Source organism: Leuresthes tenuis, unplaced genomic scaffold (assembly GCF_036924035.1).
Source record: "Leuresthes tenuis unplaced genomic scaffold, fLeuTen1.0.hap1 SCAF_5, whole genome shotgun sequence".
NCBI classification, from domain to species: Eukaryota; Metazoa; Chordata; class Actinopteri; order Atheriniformes; family Atherinopsidae; genus Leuresthes; species Leuresthes tenuis.
The window spans coordinates 13,827,915-13,853,135 of NW_027325359.1; the positions used below are offsets into that span (position 1 = coordinate 13,827,915).

Here is a 25,221-nt window from a genome sequence, read left to right on the forward strand (position 1 = left end):
CATTCCAGATAAGAATCACCAGGCTTTTGGGATTCACCATGAAATTTATAACTAGTGCATGTGCCCTCTTCCTGTCATAGGCTTTTATTGTTTCTAACTTCATCCATGACTGGTTACTCTCAGTTTGAGCTATAGTTTTTTGTTTCTAAAGAAACAAATATAGCGACCTTGGCATTTGTCACTTTTTCAAGCTTTGACTTGTTTGTGGGAACCTTTTGCAATTTGGTAATAACCAGGGCTCGATTTTGCATAAATGTACTCTGATTTAAAATTTCTAACACATGGCATGTTGACAATATTTTCTATAGGAAAGGGTTTGTTCAGGTTTTGCCTTTTGCACACTTGCCTGTAGCCTCCAAATGAGCTGTATGATATAAAAAGCCTGGCTCTTTGCCAGACCTGCCTCTTGGTGAACAGAGCTGTGTGAATGTGGCTGCTCTCGGCGAACAATACAGGCCTTCCTAAGAGAGGTGCAGCTGATGCTGGGGGCTGCAGACATTAGCGCTCTTCCCATGCCACCAGACAGGAGCTTTGGGACCAGTGTATCACAACCCTGGGGCAGCACTAACAAATGCATTTGCTCCCCACGGAGAACCAGGCCAGAAGCAGGTCTGACTGACTGGCTGTTTAGCCTCTGGTCCCAGACACAACTTCCATCACCTCATCTACAGCCTTGACCCGCCCCAGTGCCCAAAGGCGAAATGAGCAGTCCACATGTGTATTGTATTTGATTCTTTGTCACTGTAACCAGCATTGATATCCCACATTTGATAATGTGCTTTTGTGATATTTCAGCAAATTGGTCTGCCTGAGTTATAAATGATCCTGTGACATTTTAATACAGCGCCAGTGGATTCCTCCAGTTAGACAGGCTGAAAGGCAAGATAAGAAACAGGTCAGACTGCAGTCATTAAAAGAGAGAAAATTACTCCTCAGCAGTGCAGTTTCGTCATTCTTTTTTTTTTTTTTTCAATCCCATTCTGAGAGATGTGCTGCAGTTGATACAAAATGTCGATAATTTCTTTGTGAGAGTGCAGAATGATACTGTAACAAATCAGAATCATCTGATTCGTCTTACCTTCCCACTCAACTTCTAAGCCATTCTGTTTTCAACCTAAAACCATTTTTCATTGTCACAGTATCGCATAGTGTTGTATTAAACCTATTTTTGTGTTTTCTGAACATTTGCAGCAGGAGGTATGAACTGAACTGAATGAATTAATGAGTTGCTGTTCGATGTGAAGGAGTATTGTTGCCATTCTTTGAAATATCACTGAGTTAGAACCACAGGTTAGGTCATTGCAGCTGTAAAACACAACACAGCAAAGTAAATAGAGCAAAGACAGTTTGACTTTAGTGCCTCTTAACAATTACCGAAGCTTGTTCCACATTCTGCGTTTGACTCACCTTGACATGAAAACTTCTGCACCTTACTATTATTCTGTTGAAGCTTTGTCTCCAGGAATAATTGCTTCTGTTTGAGGGAGGTGTGACACGGGTGACACCTCCCTCAAGCTGCCTGGCAGCAAGTGAAAAACACTTTAGCCAGAGCACTTTGTAGTATCTATACTGTCTGTCCACACTAAACAGACAAATTGGAGCTCAAAGATCTGTCCAGTTACAACTGACATTTCCCACTACAGCGGTCTCATAAAAGACTGACGGTTCAGTGACTGATATCTGACCTCACTGCAGATCAATTTGCCGCTGGCTCAGTCTGTCAGTCACTCAAACCAACAAAACGGAGAGTAAAATGGAATGGGATGTAGCCTGTCTTGGCCTTGGCATGTCATCAGCTGCCTGATGAAATCGGCATGGCAGCAAAGCCTAATGGCATCTGGACTACAACGGTGATGAGTGGAGCAAAATGAGCCCATGTGGGCCTTGTCAATCCCTATCGGAATGCACTCGATTGACAAGAGAGCTCCCAGCGAAATGCAGTGCGTGGCATCTAACATTGATCTGTGGCCGTAGCTGTAGTATACATATGTGTCTCGTTCACTCCCCTTCTGACCTTCCCATGAACATAGAACAGAACTAACTGTGTTATAATTTACAGCTGCAGTGACTGGATGTGCCGCGCATCACCTTCTATCTCTGACGTTGTGCCGTTTTCTTTTTCCCCTTCGTTTCTGTCCCTCCCCGCAGCTGCGGCTGGGCACGTGTCTTCAGACGGTGCGACTGAGCGTCAGAGAGGCGGGACATTGCTGTACTCAGGGTCAGACCTTTGTGTCACACGCTGATGATGGAGAGGAGGAGGATGGAGGCAGCGCTGCTTGTGCTGCTCCTCGGACACCTCGCCACTGCGCTGGAGGTCCCACTAGACCGTAAGGCAGCAGCTCACAGATCCACACAGCACGACGGAATACAGGAGGATGTTACTTCAAGCATTAGTTCTGTTAGTCAGCCAGTTTGATAACTGATTAGTAATGCACAACAGTAAAAACTATTGGAAATGTGTTTCGGCTTTGGACTGTCATTTTTTAGGTCTACTGTTAGCAGCAATGGACATTTTTAGAACTGTATTTTCATTAGAGTTGGATATAACCCTTCTTATGATTATCCCCCTCTAAGCCCACCATATTGTGCTGACACAGGTTTTTTTTTATTAGATGACAGCCACTGTAGCAGCTCTCTGCTCAGCTGAAAAATAAGTGGTGTTTACATGTGAGGACATCTAGCATAATGTTTTTGTTGCCATTTTTATACAGAATGCAGAGAAAGTTCCAGGGCAGATACATTGATAGTGATGTTGTTTGGGTTTTTTGTCTTAAAAACTTCAGCTTTCTAACATTTATCCCAAATGAAGACACAGACTTATTCCCCTTTGAGTTTATGGCGCTCACAAACATTTATTCTCTGCCTGATTTTTTATTTTTATACTCATTATTTGGTCTGAAATATTGACCACTGGAGGCTGGCATTTCCTCAGTGGTGAAGCGACCCTGCAGCATAAATTCAGGAAGTTATTTGTCATCACTAACATGTGGTTCTCTCTACTGTCACGTTGTTTCCTTTGTTCGCTGATTCTTTGGGGGAAAATTAAAAATAAAAAAGTTCGTGAAGGATGTAAGTCTCACATGAATATGAATGGACTTTTTTTTGTGTGCGTTATGTTTTATCGAGCTGGTTTTTTTTTTTGTTATTATTCACATTTATTTAGTTTTTTTGTTTGAAAGTCTTTATTTGGAGTGGATTTGGCACTTTGCATGCGTTGACTTTTTTTTTTTTTGCCGTTTGCCGTTGTTCGTTCTGTGTGTTTCTGCAGCTGTGGAATCGTTTCCATCGAGCAATATTGCAAAAAGCACGAGTTGTGTTATGATTTGTTGTGCCATAGTTTTCTCTCTGACAGGAATGCATTAAGCATTGTGTAAGCAATGCACCAAAGTGTTCTGCATGACTTTGTTTTCTTTTTCTTTTTCTTTTGCCTGCAACGTGAAAGCTTTTTTCTTTCTTTTTTTTTACTTTGCATGTCAGCAAACGCTGTCTGGTGTGGTCAGTCTCCATGTGTGTGTGTTAGTGACAGCTTGTGTGGTCATTACAGCAGCGGGTTACGTAGATTTGATATCACCCTCTTTCTGATCCCTCATAGTGCCGCAGCCGCCGACAATAACTCACCAGTCCCCCAAGGATTACATCATCGACCCGCGAGAGAATATTATAATACACTGTGAAGCCAAGGGGAAGCCACATCCCAGGTAGGAATAAGTCATCTGTGGTTTCTTATTCATGATGTTAGGTTAGGAAAAAGAAATTCCACCTCGATTCCATCCTCAACCTGTCCAAAATAAGTGATGGGTTTCTGCCGACAGCAGGGCTTTTTTCTTCTTCTTTTTTTTTTTGCATACAGTCAAAGAAATGAATAAAATGGTTTTTATTTTTTAGGCTTGCCGCCTTTGCCAGAGGCCGATTGTTGCCAAAGCTTTTGAATGATTTAAATGAGTGCAACACCTAATTGATTGGCTGGCACTCACAAAAAAAAAACATTTTTACATTTGCAGTTGCAAGGAGCTGTGGTGGCATAATACATTTCTTAGCCTTTTAAACTAGATTTGAATCTGTCTCAACCATAATCTACTAACCAGTGTCATATGGTAAAGGATGTTTTTTTTCTCCCTGTCAGGACTAATTCTTCAAAATTTCAGTTCTACCCTTTTTTTATTTGATTTTCTTTTCGCTCACAGTGAGATATAAGACCGCCTCTGCACGAGTTGTCGTCCGTTCATTTCAGTCACGTCGCTCTGACGCTTGTCTACTTTGTCCTCAGTTTCTCCTGGACTAGAAACGGGACGCATTACGACATCGACACGGACCCCAATGTGAACATGAGGCCCCACTCTGGGACCCTGGTGGTGGATATCAGCAGGGAGAGGGCCGAGCATTATGAGGGAGTGTATCAGTGCACAGCGAGGAACAAGCACGGGACGGCTGTTTCCAACAATATATTCATACGACAGTCGCGTAAGTGCGGCCTGGTGTGTTGTTTCATTGAGCCATTTCCCTTTTCATTTCATCTCACTAAAGCAGCACAAAATTTTGATATCATTTGAAAATCACCTCCTTTCTTTTCTTTCTCTGTCAATTAAGTCTCACTTGCCATCTTAAGAATGCTCCTGGAAGGTAAAGGTTGCATGAAGGAAAATGCATGTTTTATTTTGCAGGACACGGTAGTGGATAGAATCCATTCTCCTGCTGTATCTGTTCCTCAAGCATATTGTAATTCAGTTAGGCATCCTGCCTCATCAACTCTCTCGTCATGTCAGCGACAGCCCATTAGCAGCCAGTCCTTTAGCTCAAATTATGACCTTCCTCATCCTCTGACGTGCGTGTCCGTGTCCAACCAATCCAGGATCCCCCTTGTGGTCGAAGGAAAGAATCAGGCCGAGCGTGGTTCAGGAGGGCGTTTCCTTGGTGCTGCCGTGTCGACCCCCCGCCGGCCTACCTCCTCCCGTCATATTCTGGATGGACAACTGTAAGCCATTCAGTCTCCTGTGATTCCTTGTGATGACATTGTTTCTGTTGTCTGTAAATGTTGAAGTTAAATTTAGCAGCATATTCTTAGCTCATTTACCACAAATCATATCGACTTCATGTCATTTTCTGAGCCAGGCTTTCGAGCTTTTACTTTACTTTTCTGCTGTTGCACATTGCGTTCATTACATGTTTGTTTTTTTTTAGGAAATATAAGCATAATGCCTCTGCCAACCACAACTTCCCTTTAAACACTGCTTTGTATATTTCACATAATTGTAATGTAAGTGTACTTAAAACGCCGTACATTTCAGACTTTCAAAAGCTGCCTCAGAGCGAGAGGGTGTCCCAGTCTCTTAACGGTGACCTGTACTTCTCTAATGTACGCCGAGAGGACTCCAGGAACGACTACATCTGCTACGCCCGCTTCCCACACACACAAACCATCCAGCAGAAGCAACCTATCTCTGTGAAAGTCCTCAACCGTAAGTCTCACCCACTCTCACCTTTTCTGTGATACCAAGACGAAGGCGGTGAAATCTACTCTGGCTGTAATGAGCTTTTGCATGAAAGGGGCAAATGAAAGAGCCTCAGCGTTTGTGTGTGTGTGTGTGTTTGTGTGTGTGTGAGAGTCGGCTCATTTGCAGTTGTACAATATGTCCTAACATGACTGTGTGGGAGGCAAACAGTGTTTCCTATCTCAGATCCCATCCTCAGAGACGCCGGCAGCCGTCGTCCCACTGAAAAGACATATTGTCAGAGCTCTCATGGTTCTCTGCACATCATCTGCCAAGCAGGCATTCTCCGTCACTTCTGTGTGACGTTCTGTAAACACATTCTCCAGCAGCAACAAAGACGGCTCTCATCGCGCGCATTTACGGCCGGCATGACGGCAGTCTGTTTATAACACATTCTGATGCCGATCGCTCCTCATCTGCAACTTTGTTGTCATTTTGAAGTTTTTTTTGTCTGTTGCTCATTTTGAACATCCATTTTAAGTTGTCAAAGCATGTGCTTTTTTTTTTTAGATTTATTTATTTTTTATTATTGTTATAATGATTTCAACTTTTGGTGTGTGTGATTTTTCTGTTGTGTTACAGTGGATGCAATCAATGACACAATGGCAGATTTTTACAATGACACTGATTTATTTAGTGGTGAGTTGTGGCACCCCCTAGTGTTTAACCCCAGTCTAGAGCTTCAACCTCTAGCTTTCACCCACTAACACCAACCCTTCAACCCGACATCCCCTGGGGCTTTTTTACAAATTCACTCGTTTATTCTGGGGAGAGATCTGGCACCCTCTAGTGGTCAACCCTAACATAGAACTGAGATCTGTGGCTTACCCTTTAACACTGTCCCTCAATCCTCACAATCCAAGTGAATTCCCTGCCCTTCAGTCACTCCTGCTCTGTCCAATCAAAACACTTCTCTTCACTCGTGACTTCCTCTTATGAACTGCTTAAATTAGCACTGCATGCTAATTTAATTTGAGAAAAGATCTGATTGTGTGACATACAACATCTTGCATATCAAACCAGAGCTTTAAAATGACTACAGATGAATTAAGTATAAATTTAAATGGCTCGGTACTAATTCAAACAGATTAAAATGTAATGTTGTGGATGAATAACAATGAATTTGATTCTAATGAAACTCATTAAAGTGTAAACGTGTTAAAGAATTATTTTCATCAAACTTGCAGCTGCAGTCTCAATTTCTAGAATACTGATAATCTCTCCATGCTTCCCTGCCTAGTTTAAGCACCAACTTCTTAATCTCTCTATCCTTATTAATTCTCATTTTATTTCCCTTCTCATTGCTTTAGATGTCTTCTTTTACTCTCGTTATACAAAGAGCCTCTCACACTGAATCATTTTAAACCTTCAAAGATCTTATCTTCTGAAAATCACCACAATAATCATAAAAGTTTGCTCTGGCTCTTACATCATTGCTGTAGAAGATCATTTTAATGCCTTTTCAAATACCAAAAGCAGTTAGCAGAAAGCAGTTCTTTGTGACTCTTAGTTATTATTAAGATGGCTGTTCAATGGCAATAAACGCCCATATTAAAGCAACATATTAAAACGCAACATGGCAGTCAGTTTACATCAAACCAGAAGACGTTCACATTTGTAAGCAATGAAAAATGAAAACCAACCCTGGTTTCATTTCATCACTGAGTAGAGTAGAAGGAGGTTGGTGAGCACGAGGGCCCTTCTGCAGAGAAGATGGTGCTTTATCTGCTTTTTGACTCAGTGTATGTGTGTTGTCCGCAGAGGCCCCAGTGGATGAGAGGAAGCCAACCTTCCTCATCCCAACTGGCCTCTCCAGTTCCAAGACGGTGTTGAGAGGTCGTGTACTGGAGATGGAGTGTATTGCTGAAGGACTGTAAGTCAGAGAATCCTCTTTTTACCGAACATTTGAATGCCTCCAATAGAGACCAGCTGGGTCCCCCCCTCACCCTTCTCTCTCTTGTTGAATCCAGTCCCACTCCTCACATCTACTGGACCAAAGTGGGCGGTGATTTCCCAGCCAGGCGCACATCCTTCCTGCATTACAACAAGACCCTGCATATTGCTAACGTGTCAGAGTCCGATGCAGGAGAATACAGCTGCATGGCCAAGAACCGGCTTGGCGTTGTGCACCACACCATCCGTGTCTCAGTCAAAGGTGCGTCAGTGATGAAACCCGAGTTTTCCATCAGGCAGCAGTTCTTCTTTCTGTATCTTCATTTGCCTTCTTCCTCTTTCTCATAATTGATTTATGCACAGAAGCCAGCAGGGCAGAGTGTCCGGTAATTAATTATCCAGCCTGCTGCTGTGCTCTTTTCTCCTTACAGCTGCGCCTTATTGGATCACTGGTGCTCCCAGGAACCTTGTTCTGGCTCCAGGAGAGAATGGAGTTCTGACCTGCAGGGCCAGTGGGACACCTAAACCCTCCATCAGATGGTTTATGAATGGCATCCCCATACAGGGTGAGCGCAGCTTACTCCTCTGACTGAAAATCATGTAGCTTTGAAATGAGATTTTCAACATGTCTCCCGCACTTTGCTTTTTGTACATATTACGCTTTCAAGTATAACTTTTTAACTTCTTAACTAGAAATGCTGCTCCTTCAGGTAGACTGAGAGAGGCTATCTGTTTACCCCCATCTACAGTCTTTTCTGTAGATAGCCACTGGCTAGTTTTACCTGAAAATAATATTTCCAAAAATGCTCACTTATTTCTTCTAGGTTTCAGCCAAAATAAAAGGTTAAATGTCTTGCATTTGTTTTTCACATGCATTAAGTTTATCCTACAAAGACTGTATTGCATCAGTTATATGATTTGTCGCTGCAGTTGTCTCTGAAGTATGTTTCACAGTTCACCAAACAACAAAAATTTGTAACCTCTTTTTAAAATTTGACAGATTCACCAAAAGACGTGAGCAGAAAGGTGGAAGACGACACTGTCATCTTTACCGATGTACAGATTGGGTCCAGTGCCGTGTACCAGTGTAATATCTCCAACGACTACGGTTACCTCCTGTCCAACGCTTTTGTCAATGTCCTCTGTAAGTTCTTAATGCAAAATCCATTTGTATTTGAAGGCTGTTTTCTATTACAACCGATTTGCTGTGGATAATAACATGGAATTAACTGCTACTGCCTCACTGCAGCGGAGCCGCCCAGAGTGCTGACACCAGCCAACAAAGTCTACCAGGTCATCAAAAATCACCGGGCCCTGATGGACTGCTCTTCCTTTGGATCACCCATCCCGAAAATTACATGGTGAGTTAATGAGCCTTTAACTGGGGAAGGTGTTGCGTTAAGTTTCTCTGAAAGCTCAAAGCGGTCAACTCGGTGCCATAGGTTTAAGGACAGCCGCTCCAGCACACTGGATGGAGACCCCTACATTCTGCACGACAACGGCACTTTAGAGATTGATGTAGCTCAAGCCCAAAACAGCGGGAAGTACACCTGCGTGGCCAGAAACATCCTTGGTATTTATGAGAACCACGTCTCCCTGGAGGTCAAAGGTGAGAGTGTTTCTGTTCTAAATGTTCTTTTAATCTGTTGGCCTTATTCTCTGGGGATTAAAACAAGTTTGAAGGGTTCAGGCATGTAAAAAGAAAGTACACCCTCTTTCGATTTTAAGGTTGTACGAATCAGGATGCAATAAAAAAAAAATCTATTCCTTACTAGGTCTTAAAGTTAGGTACATACAGCCTCGGGTGAACAACAGCATATGCCAAATTACACTGTGTCACTATTAGTTTAACAAAAAAAAAGGAAGCCAAAATACAGAAGCAGTGTGTGGAAAAACTAAGAACATCCCCTGATTCAGTCGCATGTAAAAACCACCTTTAGTAGCATTAACTTGATTTAATTGTTTTCTGTATGATGTTATCCGTCTCTCACACTGTTCTGAAGGAATTTTGGCCCACTTTTCTGTACAGTGTTGCTTCACTTCATTGAGGTTTGCAGGCATTCGTTTATCCATGGGCTTCCTTATAGTCCCGTCACAGCATTTCAGTCAGGTTGAGCTCTGGACTTTGACTGGACCATTGCAATGCCTCGATCATTTTCTTTTGCAGACATTCTGTAATAGATTTGCTGCTTTGCTCAGGCTCATTGTCTGTGCTGCCATGTTCTTTTTAGAGAGAAGAGGCTTTCTCCTGCAACCCTTCCAAACAAGCCATATTTGTTTAACTGTACTGTCATGAACATGCTAACTGAGGCCTGTAGAGTATGAGATGTAGCTCTTGGGTTTTTGTTCAGTTTGTCTGAGCATTGCACAGTCTGACCTCGGGGTGAACTTGCCGGGATGTACTCTGCTGGGGAGATTGGCAGCTGTCTCGACTGTTTTCCACCTGTGAATGATGTTTCACACTATAGAATGATGGACTCCAAATAGTTTGGAAATGGCCTCGTAACTGTTCCCAGATTGATGGGCAGCAACAGTTGCAACTCTAAGATCATTCTTGGCATTGTGTTAACATAAACCGGAATACTCCAGACCAGCTAAATGAGAAAACCTCTTTTATCAGGATCACATCAGGTGCATTTTTTTTTATTATGTCCTGATACTTAAAATCTGGGAATGAAAGAAGATTTTCTTTCTTTTTCACATGACTTTAAGTCACTTCATCGCTTGCATTATTCCTAAAACTGGTCACCAAATAGGCACCAAGTCCAGCCATGTACCAACTTATGCATGTAGAATATGGATGTGGCTCATTGTTTTTATTTCTTTACCATGCCAAGTCTTCACAGTCCCTAACATCCTTCTGCCCCTCCTCCCTCAGAGCCCACTCGAATCCTGAAGCAGCCGGAGTACAAAGTGGTCCAGAGGGGCAGGTCTGTGGTGTTTGAGTGCAAAGTGAAACATGACACGACGCTCTTTCCCACTATGACCTGGCTCAAAGATGACGGAGAACTGCCTGATGATGAGAGGTTACGGCTGTTCTTCTGTTTGGCGTCATCTCTGTCCTCAGAATGGCTCCCTGGTTGCAAAGATTACACGTAATCCTATTCACTCTCAGCTTTCTTTTGTACAGATTAATCGTAGACTCCGACAGCCTCACCATCAATGACGTAACAGAGGGCGATGCGGGGGTGTACACGTGCATCATGAACACCACTCTGGACCAGGATTCAGCCAGCGCAGAGCTCACTGTTGTCGGTATGTTAAGCTTCGGAGGAGCTTGGTTTTACTGACTAATCAAACAAACTTTCATCTTCGGTTCTCCTGGAAAAGTAAATATATTTACACAACAGATTGCCTGTTAGCTCTTCAAGGTGAGTTGGCTGACAGTTTACGTGATTGTCAGGGCAGAGTCAGTCAGCGATCGTGTCAGCAGCATGAATATTTGATCAATGTCTTCTGAGCCAGACAGATAATCTCTGTTTTCTTATGGCTGACTGACCACTAAACTCCCTATTTCACTCCTGTCCTGCTCCCTGGCAGAGGCCACGCCAACCCCAGCTGTGGTCTACGGTAAACCTGCAGCACACATGAGCACCCAGATCTGCTCTGCCAGCATGGGCTTGTGTTGTTTGTTGGATGTTTTGGTAAAATGCAGCATGTTGGCGCCAAAAAGACCCTTTTTGTATTGGACATTCACAAAGCACTGTGCTGTTTTTCCTGTTTGTTTTGACGTACCAGCATTGATGTGTGCTGTATGTAAAGCCTTTTTTTTTTTTTTATCATTGTCTTTAACATAAGGTCTGTGCTTTTCTTTTATCGTGTTGAGAGCATGAAACAAACATTAAGGCAAAGGAGAGAGACAGTTTCTGTCAGAGATCATTTCAAAGTCGATATTTCCCCTTTTAACCGCTTGGAATATTTAAAAACCTGCCCATTTATTCCAAGCATGAGTTTCACATCATCATCATATCCTAAAACACGTGCATCCCGTTGGTCTGTCTCGTGAGTCTGAGACGGAGCACTTCTTGAAGGTTCAGGTTGAGAAACAGTCATTTAATTTGCACGATGCAGTGTCTGCATGTGTATCATGTGTCAGCCAAAAAAGAAAATCAACAGCTGGAACATGTCGCTGAAAGAAGTTCCAGTCCCAAATTTGGCTTTTTTTTTTTTTTTAAGATTCTGGCATCACTGAAACCTGACCTAAATATCTTTATTTGTTCTAGCGTCATCTTGTCACAGCATGAACTCTTCGTATTCAGTAACTTTAGAGTGAAGTGAGAGTGTGAATGTTTCCTGGCAGAGGCGTTGATGCTGCTGCCTTTTGCTGTTTTTCTCCCAGAGCGACCCGAGCCCCCGACTGACCTGGAGCTGACAGACCAGAAAAAGAGGAGCGTTCAGCTCACTTGGACCCCTGGGGATGAACATAACAGTCTTATTCAGAGTACGTGTGTGTGTGTGTGTGTGTGTGTGTGTGTTGGGCTTGGCTTACTTTGTGTTTTATGCCTTTCGTAACCTCTTTGCTTTACATTGACATTCAGCGAGAGGTTTCTTTAATTTATGGTGTTTTTATTGGTAGAAGATGAATCTTTATAATGAAGAAATCCTGAACATTAGAGCAAGCTGGGAGTTTATCAGCTGTTTTGGTGAATTCGCAGCTCAAAAAGTGTCATTAGTGGTATTAAAGCAGACGGTTGTTTTTTTTTTTTTCAACCTTTAAAACAGGTCACAGGTCTTCTGTTTGATCTGATAGAAACTGGTCCACAAAGATATCAATGTCAGTTCTTATGAATGTCACAGATTGCTTTTAAAATAATGATAAAAACTGGCATGTCTTGCCTTATTCAACATGCATTTTTACATCCCCTAAATTCTTTAACTTTAGAAAATATAACAGAATTCCTGCGGAAGAAGCTGTAACTTGATTATTGATTCCCTCGTGGTTTTAGTATATGGGTTTCTCCCTCATATGTAATGATATTAAAGAAAAGATGAGAACAACAACAACCAAAACAAAGAGTTCTCAAGACTTAAAAGAACAAGAGTCTTCCCTCATTATTATTATTATTATTATTATTATTTACATATCATTGGCCCTTAGCCAGCTCTTCTAAATAATGAGCACTCTCAAGTCAGTTCAGTGACTCATGTTTAGAAATGTTTTAAGCAGAATACATTTGGTGTTTGGTGTCTTGGCTCTGATCCCATCCGTCCATCATTTCTCAATATGATACTGGAGAGATGAATGAATATCTGTGACTGGAGCCTACAGGTGGTGGAAGGCTGAAAAGAAAAGGCAGGCAGGTTTCAGAGTGAAGCGGTTGCCAGAAGCAGTTGCAGCATAGATATGAAAGGAGGCAAGATGGGAATTTTGAAGCTCAGATAAATTGCCCAGATTGGAAGGGCACATTTGATTTATGGCATGTGGAGTGTGAAGCGGGTGGTGCATGTGGCAGCGGTGCAGCTGGAGCTGACTGCCTGAGTTAGTCCACAGGCGTCACTTCATTTATGCAAGATGACAACTTTTTTTTTTCTTTAAAGTTAGTGGCAAAAAAAACCACTCAACACTCCAGTCGTCAAGTCTCCAAACCAAATTTCCAGAAAGCAGTGTGCACAGAAACTTCGGTGAGGCATATGGAACTTCTTCACCGACCATTAGTTTGCTCAGCGTGCTGCAAACACTCAAAACAATTTTTTTCCAAGCCTTACTCTGCCCTCAGAGGTGGCATTTTTAGCTTTTGGAGTCAGAGTGGCCTGAGGGCGTCAATCCCGTTGCACAAATACACTGTCAGACCCTATAAAATGACTGTCTTGCTTTTTGAATACAGAATTTCTGATCCAGTATCAAGACTCGCTACACCATCGAGGACACTGGCATAATCTTACAGAAGTTCCTGGGACCAAGACAACGGCTCACCTCAAACTGTCACCCTACGTTCACTACACCTTCAGAGTTTTGGCCCTCAATGCTGTGGGCTTCAGCAGCCCCAGCAGCCCCTCTGGAACATACAAGACTGATCCTGCAGGTACACACGATTGGTGAATGCATTATGTGCAGTTCAGTGTTAATCGGTCTTGTATCGACTTTGCATCATTGTATTTTTATGGCATGAATGATGTAATCATTATATGTGCGTTAAAATAAGAGTGTACTGATTCTAATTTGGAATTCAAAGCTATTTGGTAACTAAACACACTAATGTGAGATTATGTTGTGAGCGGTTGCTTGAGGCCTCATTTCAGAATGTCATCAAATTGTTCATGTGAGCCATGGGGTTGCTTCTCAGTTGGAAAAGTTGTTGATTTGTCTTTGATATTGATTTTTTTCCAGCTCCAGATGAGAGCCCAACAGGTGTACAGGGATATGGAACAGAACATAACAATCTTGTAATCTCCTGGAAGGTAATAAAGTAGTGTTATCCTTTCTCATTTAAACCCTAATGTATTTACTGTTGTCCAGGGGGTGCCATGATACATACAAGAAAAATAAACAAATCCATGTGTTGTCTTATGAGACTTCTATGAATCTTTCCTAATTGAATTCCTCTTCATAGTCTGTGCACTTAAACAATGGATAACGTTTGGCACTAATTCTGCAATAAATGTTATGGTGGAAAATAAGTCCCATTTAAAACTTTCTCCTGTGTAGCCGCTGTCTGGCCTCCAGTCTAATGGGCCAGGGCTTCGCTATAAAGTGATGTGGAGACAACAGAGACTGGGCAGCGAGTGGACACAAGTGAATGTGGCCAATAATTCCAAATTTATTGTATCTGGAACTCCCACATTCGTTCCATATGAGCTAAAGGTTCAGGCTATAAACGACTATGGAGACGGACCTGAGCCGGCGGTTTCCCTCGGCTATTCCGGAGAGGACTGTGAGTTTCTCCGACTTCCTTTAGACTCTTACAGAATGACCACGTTCACAGGCCCATGGTAATTGGACTGTGCAACCAGTCCCAGTTACTCATCACGTTGTGTTGTCCGCTTTGTAAACTGTACAGTTCCAGTAGCAGCTCCTGAAAATGTGCATGCTGTAGTGCTCAGCAGCACCCAGGCAGAGGTACACTGGGATCCCGTGCCCCATCATTTGATCCGAGGACATCTCAAAGGATACAAGGTACAGTTTAATAGATCACATCCAGTGTTAAATGTGCTTCTGTCCCACTGACCGACATGTATATACCACACACAAGTCCAGCATGCATGGGTGCTTTTTGCATTTTGCAGGTATATTACTGGAGAGAGCACAGCCTCCACAAACACCACCCTGATCACATGGGGAAACACATCCTTACCTTCAGCGGGAACCACAGCCATGGCATGCTGCCCGGTCTGCATCCCTTCAGTCTCTACTCATTTTATGTGAAGGTGTTTAACGGCAAAGGAGAGGGCCCCCAGAGCCCAGAGCAGCAGTTTAAGACACCTGAAGGAGGTAAGAAAATCATCTCATTTGTGTCTAGGCTCTGAGGGCAGAAAAGGCTTTACAGATATATATATGTTACATATATTTTTTGATGAACTCTTACTTATTTTTCCTGCAGTGCCGGGGCTTCCAACCTCCCTGATTGTTACTAACCCAAACCTGAATTCTCTAACCCTCGAGTGGAGTCCCCCTCGTGAACACAACGGACACATCACTGGCTACACCCTCAAATATCATACAGGTAAGTCCTTTTATTTTTTTTATTGATGCAAGACAACAAGTGAGGTGTTATATCTGCCAGGTAAATGTCACCCTCCTTCATGTAGTATTGTATGTCACTCTTATTCATGTCTGATACGGTCATTCTGTTCATGTTATTAGAAATATAAAAAGAAAGGACTAAAGTAGCCTAATGTCATTTTATTTTAATTACGACAACACAACTTAACAAATCAACTTTGGTCACTCCTATCCTCTATTTCTGAACCCTACACCTCTGTTATCTGAATCCTTCCATTTCCATCTTTGTCATCACTGACACTCCATCTCCAACCCCCCTCCCCTTCCTCCTCATATTTCAATTCAACTTACTTCGCTACTTCCCACGTTCCTCTCCCATCCATCATCCATCCCTCACCCCTGTAGTTAATAACTCCAATGAACTGGGCACAGAGGAGGAGCTGGCCCTGGCTGCCAATGAGACCTCAGTCACTTTGCCCAACCTCAAGTACAGCACACGCTACAAGTTTTATTTGAATGCCAAAACAATCACTGGACCGGGCCCAGCCATTTCTCAGGAAGTTGTCACCATTGTGGATGAAGGTAAGTCATCAAATGCTGACAAGTAGAATAAGATAACCATTTGGATGAATATTTCAGATGATTAATAGCAATCATTTCTATATAGTTCTGGGGAAAGCATCCAAAATGAGGCATACATTTGGCTCACATTAGTTTACATCATGAATAAGAAAATGATCCAACATTATTCACTGAACTTTAGTGAATAGTAAATATCAATACTTAACACCAAAAGAGTTCACAACAGGTGCAAAGCAATAGTAAATCTGCCCCTGGATTCTAGGTCCCTTTTTTATGTTAATTTAATGCCTTTGAAAGCACCCAAATTAAGGCCAAAATGTTTGCTAAAGAAAGTCTTGTGTACAGGAGTTTCTCAGTATGTTTTAACTGTGATGTGTTACACATTTCTCTGTGATGTGTGCTTCCAGGTTCTGATTTTAAACTTGCCAAATTATTCGTTTGCTTCCAACTTGATACAAGTTAAAATGTGTTGCTCTCATTATTTACTGGTCAATTGTACGACATATTCCAGGGAACACCACCGGCAGATATTTCTTTTCTACTATTTTGTGACATTTTTTTTTACGAATTATGAAAAAAGTATTTAAACTAGATGTGGGCATGGCAACTTGTTGCAGCCCTGCTGTTTTTGTTCAGGCTGCTGTTTTTGTTTTTGACCACTTCAAAGGGTTTTCTATCATTTTTACTGTCATACACCGCATGATAAATATGTACATTTGTTTTACCTCCTTTAATCTTTAGTTACTTGTTAAACCCATTACCTGTTAACGGGTTTGTGTCATTGTCAAGCTGTGATGTCACAGGTTGACGTAGATGTGGTGTATGTAGAAAGACGCATGTTTTTGCAGATACAACAAAAGCTATAAAAGCATGCCGTTCTTATCTTTGAGCAAGTTCCCCTTTTTACTTCACTGGCAACTCTGACCCCCCCCCCCCTCCTACCTCTTCCATGGTGGCTGCTGGCAAAGCTTTCCTGCTGCATGGCGAGGGTTTTGCTTGGCATGCTAATGAACAGTGTGTTCTGTGTATAATGACTCAGTGTCTGTTGTGTCTCTCCTTGTGGAAAATGTCTGGGTCTCGCCTGCCTGCGTGTGTGTGTGTGTGTGTGTTTGCTTTCTGTGTGGTGCTGTCTTTACCCCTCTTGATGTTGTTTACAGGGAACCTGCAAACCTCTCATCCCATTGCACGGTCTCCTCCACATCGTCCAACCCACAAGGGTACAGACTCCGCTGTGATCTTAGTAAACTGCATGTCTGAATAGTATATTTTGAGCTTTCTTTGTGTGTTGTTTTTTTTATCGGTATAGCGTCTCAATATTTGCTATTATTGGTTGAGATTCACTGATTCGACAGTAAGCGCATACAGCGGGTATGTGACTCAAGTAAAGCAATGTGATTACTAGTTACTGGATGGTCTTTTGACCAACAGAGAAATCTTGATGGTTGTCTTTTCTCTTGTGTGCGCAGCCGGGTCCGCAAGTCCTTTCGCAAACATTAGTTCCTCGGTTGGAGAAGATGGGGCCGTGATCAGTTGGGAATACTGGGGCCCAGAGAAAAACATATATGTAGAATACATAGTAGACAACAGTAAGCAACACACCTCTACTTCTCTCAGTTCAGTGCATAGGTGGCAAGAGACTCCTACTTCGTTATTGGCTTGTGCAGGTGAATTGAAATATTGGCAGTCATGTTGATGCTGGGTCCTGCCAGCGCAGTCCCAGATGTGATAAACGAGGCTTCCTGAGATTTGATTTCTAATTACTCAGTGTTGATTTTCACTAGAGCTGGGCCCGTTTTCAATCTGAACGCTGATGGAACTTAAAGCAGACAAACAGCACCAAATGCAGCTCAAGCCTTCCATTTATGCCAGCCGAGTTAGTGCGAATTGCTATCTATTGTCTTTTCTGCACCTGCAACGAGGATGAAAAGCACCGTAGTATGACTCTCTCACACCTACTGCTTAATGCATTCAGTTAGGGGATATCATGAAAATAGATCCCACTAATTAAGAAAATGTTGGCATCAAAAACATAATCCTGTGATCATCAGTCACAACACTTTTTAGATTTAGCTCATTACCACTTGTGGTGTGTGTGTGTGTGTGTGGTGGCCCTGACAGCACAGATGTAAATAAACAGAAGGAAAGCAAATGACGGAGAAATCATCACTGACATTTAGAAAATGAGGCGAATGGGCTTTTTTTCTTTTAAACTTCTACACCGCTTACCTTTGATGTAGCTACTGACATCAGTATGCTACATGTTCACAGTTACAATGCTAGTTCATTTAGAAGGAATTTGGGTATAATCAGTTCTAAGAGATAAAGATGGAGCAAAATATCGATCTCCTGTCATTTTTACAATTTCCCTCAGGTTTCATAAAGACAGTTGGCACATGGAGAGTGCAGTCCTCCAGGTACTTACAAGCTTTGCGATAGTTTTGCACCAAACGTTTAATTTTTGCTATGCTCCAGCTCTACCCCAAGTTTCATGGGATCTGGCTTGTTAGTTTTAATGTAATTTTCTTGAGGGGGAATGCCTCAGCTAACACAAAACAGAGGCCACCAAAACATCCCGGAGGTCTATTCTGCATTTAATGGCGATGCATTTGGATACCGTAGGGACATATTACAACCCCAGTTTCCAAAAAAGAAAGTGGAACAAAGTCTACATGGAAACAAGAAAGTTGAAAGTTAAAGATGAGCTGAAATGCATCGATTTTCTGTGTTCTATTGCGAGACAGTTCTAGTGTTATTTGTATTCATTTCCAGTCTTACTTAAATGCTGCCAAAAACTTTCGACATGGACAAATGGTTTTCTTGATTTGCGTGCCGTTTTTTTTTTAAACTTACAGTGCATTGAGCTTTGAGGGCCACCACAGTAATTCATTCATAGACTTAATGGATTCCGAGAACTCCATGAATATTAACAATAGCCCACAGTGTAATGCCATACCAGTAGATGTTATTGTCAGCAAAATAGCTTCCATGATGTCATTTACTCCATGGCCCATTTGAAACTGTGTTCGCTCCCTCAAACATACTTCTCTTCATGAACGTCCCCTCCTGCAGGTGAAAGTGAAGAGGACTGGAAGAGGGAGCTTGTGAATGGCTCTCAGAACGTTAAGCTGAAAGGCTTAAAGGTCGGCCTCTCCTATAGGGTGCGTGTGGTGGCCAAGGGTCACCACGACCAGCCGCCCCACCGCTCCGAGGAGCTATTGGTCACAGTCCCAGGTGAGGCAGCTTGGGGTTTAGGGGCCTCCACCCTGGCCTGGCTGAGCAGGGCCTCACACTGTGACTTGTGTAGAGTGTGTAGCAGTCTGTGCTGTTGTGTTGTTGCACATACTCAAGCATGGGCTTAACAGACGCGTTGCTGTCTTTCTCTGTTATGTCAGGCATGTAGATGCATCAGATAGATAGCAGCGTGCATGACTTTGTGGTTTAAATTCTTTATAAGTAATGTCATTCTCGTTCTGTAGATTTGTGAATCAGAAAATCAGAAATTCTAATATAGTAGTTCAGTGTTTGTGTGTAGAGTTGTAACACCCAGCTTAATGCCACCCCCTGTAAACTTGTGTGTTTGTGTGTAACTGTGATCGTCTGTGTGTTTATCTGTCACTGTGTGTGTGTGTGTGTGTGTGTGTGCGCTTGAATGCTCTGATTGTGGACCACTGCTGATGTATTTCAAGTCATTGCTAATATAATCCAAGAGATTTCTCATCTAACATGACAGTTGTCCTCTTCAGTAACATTGGTGATTACAAGCCACTAATGAACTGATCCTTTGAACTGATAGATATCGTATCTGCCAAAACAATGTGTCACCTGCTCCGCGCGTGATTGTGGTTAATGTCCCCGTGTCACCGGGGAAGAAATGGGAAGAGAATGGGGTCGTAAATGTTGAGTCTTTCTCTCCTCCTCTGGCCAGCTGTTGCGAGCCGACAGGTGGACATCGCCACTCAGGGATGGTTCATTGGCCTCATGTGCGCCATTGCTCTGCTCATCCTGATCCTTCTCATCATCTGCTTCATTCAAAGGAATAAAGGAGGAAAATATCCTGGTGAGCAGTGTCACACCCACATGCACAAAAGCACTCTGAGATACACTTTTTTGGGCAGCTTTTTGCTCTCAAATTGTGGTAATCAGTCAAAGCTGTGAAGCTAATTTTTACTGCGGTAACTGTGTGTTGCAACGACATTCTTCTGTTTCCTTCTCAAAGAACAACATTCTCACTTTAACGTTTCCCATTTTAGAACATTTCTTCAAATTGTTACGACACATTTTTCTCATCCTTGCTACTTATGTTTATTCGAAGAAGAGCACAGCACAAGAAAATCTTAGTGGTCTTCACTCTTCTTATTGAGCGAGCTTGTCTTCTTGTTTTCTGAACCTCTCCAGTCAAAGAGAAGGAGGACGCGCACACGGACCCAGAGTTCCAGCCCATGAAAGAAGATGACTGTACTTTTGGGGAATACAGGTGAGAGAAAGCGCTCTGGCTTCTGGAGCTCCCAGAGCCCATTTTACCCATCAACCCTTGCCCTGTACCCGCTTCTGGCCCAGATCTTCTCTCTCTGGCTGGGCTGGAGCTCCCTGCCTCTTCTCAACCCTTACAGCTGACTAGTAAATAACCCAAAACCACCAATAACAGTCCCAACTGCAAGAGGAAGTGCCAACAGGTCCGAACTTCTGCCTCCCTCAAGCACAAAGTTTTCTTTCTTTCTTTTTTCAAAAAAAAAAAAAAAAAAAATCTCCTGGTTTACGAGACGTATTGGATGCTACTTCTGTTGGACTGTTGTGTGCTCGACATGACATCGTGATGTCATTTGAGGAGCAGGATTCTTCAGGTTTAAGGGATTTGGTGTTTTCGGTGTTTTAAACGTTTAGGGTATGACTGTTATGTAAAAGTAAAGAGAACAAAAAAAAAAAGAAAAAAAAAAAAGAAGCTACATTCATTTGCGGCACATTCTAAACCAATCCCAAGCATTGAATCCCACTCCAACTAATAAGCTATTCATAAACATTGTGCGTACGGTATATACAGTATTAACACTTTGCCTGGTGGATTGCTACGTGATTGAAACATCTCTGAAACAGCTGCTTACAGTTGTTCCCAGCTATGCTTGCTAGTACCTTCTTTCTGGGCTGCTTTGCCAATTGTACGCAGAATCAAGAAAAACTAAGCACTTTAAATCTGTACATTTAGCATTCTTGAATATTGTTTTTTCTTTTTTTCTTTTTATAAGTCGGTTTATACGATGGTCTTGCTTTTATATTTTCTATTCCTTTTTGTATTAAGTAGACATAAATATGTTCTATGAATTTTATGCCGTGATAAATACATATCTATAAATATATATATATATATATATACATATATATATATCGATATATGTATATTTTAAACATGTTCTATGCATGGATATAAAATCTGATATATTGTATGATATTTTGCTCTAATGCAATAATGTGTTGAATGGAAGTATTGTTTTTATATAGGTATACAGTATATAAATGCATATGGATCTAATATGAAATTAAAAGCATGTTTGAGGGAACTAATCATGAGTGTACAAGTGCTGGTTAATGCTGTTTGTAAAAGGGCGGGAGCATTTCTTTGCTTGTGATCATTCTAAAAGGATAAAGCTCCTGATATTCGACATATTTTTTTTGACTACAGATTCCACAAAAAGATCAAAACCAATGAATATTGTAGCCCGTCTCCCTGTGCCGCCCAACTTCACTTATGTCCGTCTGCTTCAACTTCATTTTTACACGGAATCAACCTTTAAAAGCAAGTCACTTTGTGAAGCCTCAGCATCTTCTAGTTGTAGCTGAGCACTCTCATGCTTTCAAAACTCAACTCGATGACAAACATATTCATCTGGAATAATCCAGAAGTTTCACATGGTGAGAATGTGCTTTCCAGGTGTTTGGTTCAGTTAGGTAAGTAGAATTAAGCTTCTGCGCACAAATACTCGTTAGTGGCATCAGTATTTCTTTTGGTTTTGGTCTTTTTCATAACGACAACAAAAAGCTAAAGTCAAATCCCACCATTCCACGGTATTTAGATGGGAAGACTCTGATGGACACCGACTCAAAAAGCAGCAGCAGAGAAATCACAAGGCAAAGTGTACAAATATCATAGTGCCTATGTGAGGGAATTCTTTCTATCCATGCTGTTTCATTTCACTCAGCTGGGAACCTTACAATATGTCAATAAAGGCATAACTTAACCCGAATGATCTGCTCTTGTTTGACTGAAAAAGAGGATATTTTGAGTGCGGTTACGAGCACCTCATTAATCTGCCGACAGAAGATCACCTCGAGTGCGTGCAACAGTGTCTAGAAATGATGTTTGTGTGAGATCTCGGCTGGATGTCCTAATCTATTCGCAGGGGTGTGGGTCTGAGGAAGGTAAGGTCGATGGGGGCCTCGGGGGCGGTGGATGTTCAGGTCACTTTGGTGGAAAAAACGCTCGCTGACATCGGTTTAATGTTTGCTCATAAAGCCTTCATCATGTTCAGTGCTTCTTAAAATCACTCTATTCACTAATCCGTAGCTCCACTTTGCTACTCTTCCTCCTTAAATGCTTTTGCACATTGCTTACTACGTTTTTTTTATGGGAATTTAAGGAGATATCAGCATTATGATGGCTTTGTGATTGCGTCTCATTGATGTTTAACTCATGTTTGTGGTATGATTTCAATTATCTAATATCCAAAGAAAGCTTTCTTTGCAGACTTCTCATGCACTTTGCAGAGTTGTGATTATGATCATGCTTGCTTTGGGGGGGGGATGTTTGGCTGACACCTTGATTCACCTCATTGCATTAGATTTTCTGTTTCTTCATCACAGTCTTCGGGGGGGGGAAATGCTTTTGTCAAGGCACACATTTTCCACCATCATATATTTGGTTTCAGGGGGAATCTGAAATGAGTGCGACTGCTTGAGCTTTATTCCCCTGCTGCCTGACGGAAACCAAACAAATCATTCATAGCTTCCATTTTTTAGACATGGAGCAAGCCAAATTCAAATAAAATGAATTCTTTGCCAGCATCTACCAGACTCGATAGGTCGTGGTCAAAGTGCCAATTGGCGGTGTGATGCTCCATCTAAAAAAAGTGATCACTAATCTTCTTGTTGCATCTGCCACTCCATCTCACCTGTAACACCTGCATGTTATTTTTTCCTCCAGTGACAATGAGGACCATAAACCGTTAAAAGGAAGCCGCACGCCATCTAACGGGACAGTTAAGAGAGACGACAGTGACGACAGTTTAGTTGACTACGGGGAAGGCGGAGACGGACAGTTCAACGAGGACGGCTCCTTTATCGGAGAGTATAGTGGAAAGAGTATCAGCAGGGACACTGCTGAGGGCCCCGAGAACTCAGAGGCCCCATCCCCTACAAACGCCATGAACTCCTTGAACTCTTTTGTGTAGCGATCGGTCCTAAGCGAGGTGTTGGACAGACTGCCTGCATCCCCTCAATCCGAACACCTCTTTTAAATGGCCCTCCCACCGCTGCATGGCTTCACGATCGCACATCCCTGCCTGATCCATACACGACAAATAACACACATAAAGAGCCTGAGGAAAGAGAGTTATGTTATCACTTAAGGAGAAGTTTGGAAAACCATAGCTGTCAGTGGACTTTGTGGGATATATGGAGGAGTTCGACCGTAACTTTGCTTTTAACAGTACATGAAATAAGTGATACGAAGCCACTTCGTATATTTTTAACACTTTGATATTAACAAATGTTGCATCCTTTGCCAGGAGTCTTACACGAACAGTGCAGTGCTTTTTCTGGACTATATTTGTTTATGTTACTTGGTTAATATATTATCTGCTGTGATGTCAGAGTATTCAGCATCTGTAGTGATGCCTATCAATCCACAGATATATCCAACACAGAAGGTTGTACAGGGAACTTTAATGATATTATACATTCATATAACAAATACATGACATCCATGTAACCCTGAGGTATTCACAGTCCACAAGGCCGATCGTGCTCAGTGCACGCGTAGCAGTTGCTGCTCTGAATTCATCCCTATCTGTCACCACTGTAAGACCACACCTGGGATGCTGCATGGCACGTCACATGGTCTCATAAAATTTCAATGCACGTGACCTCCATTTATTGAGTTCGATCTGAGGGCCCCGAAAGGAACGCCGAGGATGCGGTAGCTTGCCTCAGTCCCTGCAGGGCTCCCTCGGCAGGTAGTGCCTTTCCCTCAAACACGAGGCGGCTTTCTCTAGAGCTCGTAAAAACTGGAGAAGAGAGAGGAAAAAGACCGCAAAAGTCGCATCCAAGGATGGAGAAGATGAGCTGGAGGACTCTTTGGATGGAGGACTAACTGATACTCCCACACCCCCCAACGCCTTCACACACAGGGCAAGCTTTGATTGACCTCCAGGAATTAGACCCGCCCAGAGTGGGACCAGGTCAAATTATTGTTGGAACTACTTCTGATGTCAGTTTGCAGCCAGTTTGTTGAGTACATGATCTTATTTCTGCAGTGTGTTAATGAATGGAGACCTGTGATTGTGTGTGCCGTACATTATTCAGTCCCCGACAGGCAGAAGTTGTTCATATGTACTAACTCCACTTGAGGGCCTTTGGATGGAATCGAGGTTTCTTTTCTCTTAACTTGCATCAAGTTTTTTTCTTTCTTTTTTTAAAATTTTTTTAAGGACATGTAGAATATTTGTTGAATTTGTAAATAACTTGACTGTACAGGGACGAGCAGCTGATACGGCAGCCTATGGGTGGCAATATTGCGCATGACATGGCTTAACTTGTTCATTAAATATAGACTACTTGTAGAAAGTATATGAAAATATCTATATTTAGACTTCTTTTTGTTGTTGTTTTTTTTTGCTGTGCAGATTGTACATTGTACTATAACTAACTGGACTGCATATAAATTCTGATGATTTCTCAGATTTACACAACTTTGGTTTCATTCGTTGATATTAGGATCCTGATTTGTTTTGGTTCGACTTGGTTCCAAACGGACGCTCTTTCCTGACAGTTTTGTGTTTTTGTATTTAAGAAACAGATTTCTACTAACAGACACAGGTTTTTTTTTTTTGTTAAATCTATTATTTAAATTTTCCATCCCTGTTCGTGCAAGTATGAAATTCAAGCTTCGAGAAATATAATGGATGAATAAATAATTACCTGCTTTAAGGTTTCGGACTCTTCACTTCTTCTGAGTAGAGCGATGCCCTGAGTGGATAACGTGGTCTCTCTGATTCATAAGGATGCTATTATTCAATCTGTGCATGTTAAGTGCCTGTAATGTAGCCATTAAAGATTCACTCTGTGACAGTGATATCCCATTAAAAAAAAAAAATGAATTAATAAATCAGATGTTCCACTTTAATTTGCTACACTGCAGCGAATTCATTGACCATATGAATGAGAAATGTATTCAACGTTTGCACCAAGACAGCAACAGACACAGCAACCTTTGCTTCTGTGGGACTGCTAAAAACTTATCAGACTCCAGACCGATTGTCCCAACTAGATGGCTTCCTATTGTAAAATGTCATTACCCCAAAACTCTGGGAGACACTTAATTAGTCTTTA

General features: G+C 42.1%; 1 protein-coding gene across 15 annotated transcripts; it reads left to right on the forward strand.

The window, feature by feature from the left end:
- Positions 1-2,153: 2,153 nt before the first annotated feature.
- LOC140307347 (neuronal cell adhesion molecule-like) lies at positions 2,154-24,978 on the forward strand. Of its 15 annotated transcripts, none has more exons than XM_072386178.1 (29): positions 2,154-2,327; positions 3,593-3,698; positions 4,268-4,461; positions 4,850-4,972; positions 5,286-5,456; positions 6,072-6,128; positions 7,251-7,362; positions 7,460-7,644; positions 7,814-7,948; positions 8,383-8,526; positions 8,632-8,743; positions 8,825-8,991; positions 10,261-10,408; positions 10,513-10,637; positions 10,923-10,952; positions 11,722-11,823; positions 13,208-13,405; positions 13,711-13,781; positions 14,029-14,254; positions 14,381-14,496; positions 14,607-14,811; positions 14,921-15,043; positions 15,448-15,624; positions 16,782-16,841; positions 17,091-17,210; positions 18,694-18,855; positions 19,550-19,681; positions 20,020-20,098; positions 22,817-24,978. In XM_072386178.1, exons 1-29 carry the CDS (start codon positions 2,243-2,245, stop codon positions 23,061-23,063), a joined length of 3,912 nt encoding a protein of 1,303 aa, XP_072242279.1. In that variant the 5' UTR covers positions 2,154-2,242; the 3' UTR covers positions 23,064-24,978. The 15 variants fall into 15 exon arrangements, with proteins under 15 accessions (XP_072242279.1, XP_072242287.1, XP_072242283.1 ...); XM_072386179.1 differs by lacking the exon at positions 2,154-2,327 and adding an exon at positions 2,471-3,069; XM_072386186.1 differs by lacking the exon at positions 18,694-18,855.
- The last annotated feature ends 243 nt before the right edge of the window (positions 24,979-25,221 follow it).